Here is a 6,426-nt window from a genome sequence, read left to right as displayed (position 1 = left end):
GCATGATTGTGCATTTTTGGAGCACTCTGCTTGCCTGTGGCAGGGAAAGAGCATTCCAAGCCCTTTAAATGCCCTGCAATGTGAACGCTTTTTCTGCCAGTCATGGTACCACCACCCTGCACAGGTCAGGCGTAATGGAGTTACAACCTCGGACAAGTTTAACTGCAGTTAGCCATTACGTCTGAATGCAGCCTGTAAATCTTCCTGAAGAAAGCACCCATGGGAACTTTTTCCCTCTGATGCCTATCCTGATAACTGGGCAAAGAGGCACCTTTTAAATGTGGTGATTCGCTTTATTTAGCGGGGGAGAGTAACTAGACCTATCCACCCCCAGCACAGTACCTCCAGTGACTGTTGCTGGTGTCTATTTTGTGGGGTTTTTAATAAGATTGCAAGCCTTTGGGAACAGGGATCCATTTTAATTAATTAATTAATTAATTAATTAATTTAATAATAAATAAATAAAATTTATTATCTGGAAACTTTTGTTGGAAAACGATATATAAATTGTAGCAAATTAAAGCCTTTGTCTCAGAGCAAGCTCACATGAGGGAAAGAAATGCTGAATCATCCCTGCTGAGCTTTCTGGCAAAGGCTACTCCTAAAACTCTCCTATATTTCTGTTAGGTTCAAAACTGTCTGCCACCACCACACCCCCCCTTACAGAGCTTGACCTTCCCTGGGCTTGGGGTGGAATTCCCAGGGAAAACTCTCTTTATTTTGCTATTGGAAAAGTACAAATATCTTCCACATGCATGCCTACACGTGGTGAGAAAACAGGTAGTTGCTGAACATCTGAGGATGTGATTGCACCAGAGTAAGACCTCCTTCCAGCCCCCACTTTCTCCTGAATTAAAAATCCACTCAGAGAGGCTTATAAAAGAAAAAGAAAAAACAGTTTTATTTATTTACAGACTGCTTCCATCTGAGGCTTTCTCAGCTTTTAGTTGCAGGTAAAAATACTCAGTAGGTTACAAGATTTCTTCAAAAAGCACCCTGTGTGATGCTGGGGCAGCATGCTTTAAAAATCATGGTTACCCAGTTACAAGGAACAGGTATGTAGGAAAATACTAAAGCACAATTAAAAGCTTATAGAGTCTTTTGCAACACCCTGGCTGGATAAGCATAGGTTAGTGTTTCTTAGATTAATTACATTACAGATAAACAATAATAAACCAGTATCAGGGATATATAAAGCGCACACAAAAGAAAGAGAAAATCTATTACAAAATCTGACTAAACCAACTTTCCCTAGACAAAACTTCCCTAAACCAAAATCCTGGCTTCCTTTGGCTTGAACTCACCAAATCCTGGATGAGAATTCAAGCTGCCTGCCCTCCTGGCTTCCCCAGACCTGCGGAAGGGACATTCTCCAGCAGCTCGTTCTCATGGTCACATGTCTTCATTTCTACACTCCCAGACTGCTTCTTCTCTTCCTCCCAAAGAACTCTTCTCTTCCTCTCAAATGGCTCTCTAGGTTTCACCCACCTGGTGTGCTGATTGGCTGAGCTCTGTAGTTCACCAGTCTGTCTGTCAGGACAGGGTTCACTTCTGGTTAACTCTTTAGGGGAGAGGTGGCTGATCACTACATAAATAGTTAATAGTTAGTTAGTTATTATTATCATCATTATCCTGACTATAGATAGGGTATTCAATAATCCTCTAAATATGTACTCCATTGTGCTGTAATGTGGAAGATCTGTCAACTGTTAATAAAAAATGATTATATATTTCATGACATATGACACTCATTAGTAACATTTATTAATAAGACTTTTAATCTTCAAAGTGCTTTACAACAGCTGTGTAGTCCACTAAGTTTTCTATTCCTGCCTTCTCCGGCAGGATTTCCTGAGCTTTTAAGAGAGGAGTTACAGGCAGAAATTCAACTGGTGTAATTTTCCCCATCACTACTTCTCCAGACTAGGAAAAGCCTGTTTTTCATGTCTGCCGTGTTAATGTTTGCCAGTTGAAGGTATAGCCTGCCAGAAAAAGAAAAGACTAGTCCTGCTATTCCACTCTCAGCAGGACATCCCTGCGATGTAGATGCTGAATCCTCCTGCACAGCACCAGGTACAGTTCAGCCTCCAGGTGGTACCAAAGCAAGAACCTGGGTAGCCTCCCAGATCACAGAGAACAGAAAATCAAGGACGGTCTAGTCATGTTCCCCATCCCACTTTAGGCCACAGAATTAAGAACGTACTAGAGTCCCATTATCAGAATAAGACGACACTTCCGATTTCATCTTGGAGATCATGTTTTGTCTTCTCCGGGACGGAAGTGAGAGCAGCCCATAAGAAAAGAATGGGAAAAATCAAGGAGGTGAGCATAGTTATGATGTCACAGCTCTCATTTCCGTCCCGGTGAAGAAGAAGAAATTACTACCGATCCCGGAAGGTAGACTCTATGTCTGCGTTTGTCTGTTACGTCTGTGCTTCGGACTTCACACTTTGCAGACTACTTCCGCGGCAGAGTTGTTCGGCTGATGTCATCATTTCGCGCTCCACCGGCCGGCGTGGAGCGCGTAGGCGTCAGCGAGCGAGCGGCGTCGGTATGATGGTGGCTCCGGTGCTGATTCAGCGGCTTCCCAGGTAGAAGAGCGGCCGAGGCGGGGTTCTGGTCTCTGACGTCACCATAATGCGTAGTGCGCCGAGTGACGTTGCGTCTGTGCCAGCTGTTCGCTGTGTCCATCGCCCCCCCCCCCACCCCCGCCTTTGGAATTCAGTATCTGTCAGTCTGGAGTAATTGCTGCCCCCCGTTCGAATATTAAAATGGATTATTATACCCACCACCCCACCCGCTTTCAAAACATGCACTCCAAGAATGGGTAAACTGGGCTTTTTGCCATTATTTAGCTGCCCCGATGGTGAATGCAGAGAGGGTGCTAAAGAGGAGGTCAAGAACTTGAAACCTGAGTAAAGGGATGGGACAAAGGAATGCACAGCCCCGCCCCCAGTTGCAGCTCCCTCCTGCTTGGGGAACTCGGGATTCAACAGCCCAAAAGGGACGGCGGCAGCTGTGATGGTCGTAATGCACGGTTCGATCCTGACCAGCGTCCATGCAGTCCCTGCGGCTCCAGCAGCCACTTCTTCTCTCCAAAGGTGCTGCTGTCCGCTGCCCCAGTCGTGAAATGTGGCGCCATCTGGTTTGCAGAATGTCAGGAAGGGGACCTGAATCGAGCCGTTGCCTGCCTGCATTTTAGGGAGGAGGAGCTCAAGAGCAGGCAGGCAACCAACCAACCAACCAGCTGGTCGAAGCCTTGTCCCTAGGATACTTCCGTCTCTGCTGAAAGTCATTTCAAAGTTACTTTTTGAGTATGTAGGTAGTGGTACAGGCAGCTGTAAATAAAGTAGAGTAAAGGAAAAGTTGCATACTTGGTCCTGAGGAAGATGTGTGCTTTTCAGAAAGCTGGCCCAGTTTATGTGTATGCCCCTAAAAAGCTTTCTGAAACTGTGAGTGTTTGACAGATTGTGTTTTGGGCTACATATTGTTTAAGTCATACCTGCTTAAAAGGCAAAGTGACCACAGAGCCCTGTGGTTGTCTTTGGTAGAATACAGGAGGAGTTTACCATTGCCGCCTCCCACACAGTATGACATGCTGTATTGGGGTGATAATCTGCTCTGTCAACTTGATGTTATTATTTATTTATTTATCTATTATTAAAACTTTTATACCGCCCTTCCAAAAGGCTCAGGGCGGTTTACATTAAAAAAATGTTAACAATTAGTTGGGATTTAGTTACTCGTAATTGCACCTAAGTACTTTTGCACATAACTAGCAATCTGCCCGACTTCTCTTACTATTACAACCCTTCTTTCTGGATTCAGTGCCATTCTAGAGGGACCCAGACCCTGGAGTGTGACTTCTTGGGGTGAACCAAGAAGGACTGCAGAGCAAAAAGGGAGCTGAAAAAGCATGCACAGAAAGTCATATGCAACCTTTTAGGTCTTGGCCAACATTTTTACAGTTGCTTCTGACTGTAAATGGTACCTATAACTGAAGTAGAAAAACATGGTTATATTTAAAAAAAAATATTTAACAGAGTAAGATGGATTACAAATATTAAGAATGAGAACATGATGTGTGGGTATCTAGAAACGAGTCTGACAGAAATGTGCATATGACTTTGCTGGAAATGTTCACCTTGCCAATTGCACTGATATGACTGACTTGATTTTCTTGTTTCAGTCTGAAGCCATTCAACAGATTACACGTCATAGTACGGCACTTAGTGAGTATGGCTATCCCTTTCATATTGGGTGGGCTAGTGTGGCTTTGAAATATAATGACCAGAATACACAGAACTGTGGAATTCATTCTGCAAGCCCAAGCAGTATGTCTGTGTGTGTTGGTTGGAACTGTGTTTCTTAAACCTCATTCTCCTCTCTACCATGCTACAAGGCAAGCTACTCTTGAAATTGAGAGGATTTTCAAAAGCATTTTGTGCTGTGGTGGCCTATACTGTTTAAGTGGGCGGGGGTACAAATCCCGGTAGGTGTGAATACACCCTTCTTTGCTGAGCCTAATATAGCCTTTTGGATCTCAGCTGATATGAGAGATGCAGCATGTTTGCTTGTGTAAAATGGCAATGTAATGTTGATTGCTGTTAAGACACTAAGTTCTGTGGAGCAGGAATGCAGAACGTATGGCATGCAGGTAGTATATGGCTTCTGGGGCACTCCTTTGTAGCCGTATGGGCTTCTGTTAGAATGCTGTGATAGCTGTTTTCTCAATCTGCAAGGTGCCAAGCACACAAATGGCACTATGTAAATAATGACTTGCAGACATCTCCTTTTTTCTTTCTTTCTTTTAAAAAAACACAACACCAAGTATTGTGGTATGTTCAAGAATCTTTGAAAATTTGGAGTGTAGTGTCCTGGAAATGTTGGGAAAACAAATTCCTAGATTCTCAAGGTAAAGGCAAGAGTAATGTGGAATGAATATGTCCAAATTATTATTGTTGTTACAAATATGTATATACTGCTTTTCAGCAACAACAAATAAGTTTTCAAAACTGGTTTACATAGCAAGAAGAAGATGGTTCCCTATCCCAAAAGGGCTCACAATCTTTTTTTAAAAGTCCACAGGAAGCAACAGCAGTAACCACTGGAGAGAGGCTATGCTGGATTCCGTACAGAGGGACAGTTGCTCCCCACTGCCAAATATAAAAGAGCCATCCCTTTATTAGGTGCATCTTATCAAACCAAATGTGCATACTCGTGCTTAAGTTTTGTTTGGTTGGGAGTGAGGGCTTTAGTGTCATAGAAGCAACGGGTTATGAGGAGCAGTTTGAAGTCTGTATGGTGTGGGGTAGAGGTGTTGCTAGTGAGGAGGAAGCCTAAGCAGCACTCAGTATAAAGACTGATACAGACTCCATTTGGAATGTGTGTGGGGTCACATGTATTGAGTTTTTGCAGACTCTTCTGTCTGAAAGTACTTTAGTTTTCTAAAAACATGGATAAAAGAGCTTAATCAAATGACAGTGCCATTTGATGGCATCTTAAGAATTGCATACTATCTATTGCATCCCGAGTAGCTTTTTTCTTGTTAAAAATATTCGTTGTTGTTGTTGTTGCCTGCAGAGTATGTCCAAGCCCACTGATCCTTCAGCTGAAGTTCTGATGGAAAAAAGAGGATGTGCTGCTGTTATAACCATGAACAGACCAAAGGTTCTCAATGTATTGACCCTTTCCATGATTCGGCAGATATATCCACAGCTAAAGGTTGGTGGCTTTACATTAAATGAATGCTGCAAATATAGTTGGGGCATAATGGGTGTGGATGGAAGAGAGAGGGAATTAGACCTAGAGAGTGGACTCTGAACACTGTTGGTACCTCTAGCAAGGGGTACATACTTTGCTTTCTTTGTGCTTGATTGCTGGCAGCTGAATGTGTGAACAACCTCCATGGAAAAACATTGTGCTTGGTGATATGAAAAGCTGTGGTATTTGATGTGCAACACCACATGCACAGATGCAAGTCATCACTTGATGTTGTAGTCACCAAGTGATTACTCCACATGTGTGAGCCAAGGCAAGGAGTCCAAATAAAGCAGAGGCCAGATATCTTAATTTTTAAGCCCTTATTTAGTTGAGAATGTGTTGGGGAGTGGCAAAGACTATGAAACTGTGAGCGGTGCTTTGCTTTATCAACAGTGGATTTTGTCTAGGCTCATTGACAATAATGAGCCAATCTTGTAACAGATTGTAGTGAGCCCCACTTTTTTCTTCATCTTCTTCCTCTTTGGGGTGGAAAAGAGCAGAGACTACAGATGTTTCACCCTGTGAGAAATGGCTGTCTCAGAGCTGGATTGTTGACTTCTTCCTCCAAGAGAACTAGAGTGGGGTTTCTTAACCTTGGGACCCCAGATGTTGTTGGACTACAACTCCCATCATCCTCAGCTACAAAGGCCATGTCTGGGGATG

The 6,426-nt window shown here is 43.3% G+C and overlaps 1 protein-coding gene across 7 annotated transcripts in view; it reads left to right on the top strand.

Moving 5' to 3' along the window:
• Positions 1–2,323: 2,323 nt before the first annotated feature.
• HIBCH (3-hydroxyisobutyryl-CoA hydrolase) overlaps positions 2,324–6,426 on the top strand; it is a 73,322-nt gene continuing 69,219 nt past the window's right edge. Inside the window, exons 1-4 of one of the 7 annotated variants that reach the window (XM_053273338.1) lie at positions 2,518–2,591; positions 4,190–4,232; positions 5,082–5,189; positions 5,584–5,724. In XM_053273338.1, the coding sequence (XP_053129313.1) occupies positions 5,587–5,724 (138 nt within the window). In that variant the 5' untranslated portion in view covers positions 2,518–2,591; positions 4,190–4,232; positions 5,082–5,189; positions 5,584–5,586. Of the gene's footprint in view, positions 2,592–2,795; positions 2,828–2,944; positions 3,102–3,317; positions 3,453–4,189; positions 4,233–5,081; positions 5,190–5,583; positions 5,725–6,426 lie in introns of those variants that run through there. The other 6 variants (XM_053273348.1, XR_008311570.1, XM_053273304.1 and 3 more) reach the window with 6 other exon arrangements.

Source organism: Hemicordylus capensis, chromosome 1 (assembly GCF_027244095.1).
Source record: "Hemicordylus capensis ecotype Gifberg chromosome 1, rHemCap1.1.pri, whole genome shotgun sequence".
Classification (NCBI taxonomy): Eukaryota; Metazoa; Chordata; class Lepidosauria; order Squamata; family Cordylidae; genus Hemicordylus; species Hemicordylus capensis.
This window is presented reverse-complemented; position numbering and strand designations above follow the sequence as displayed.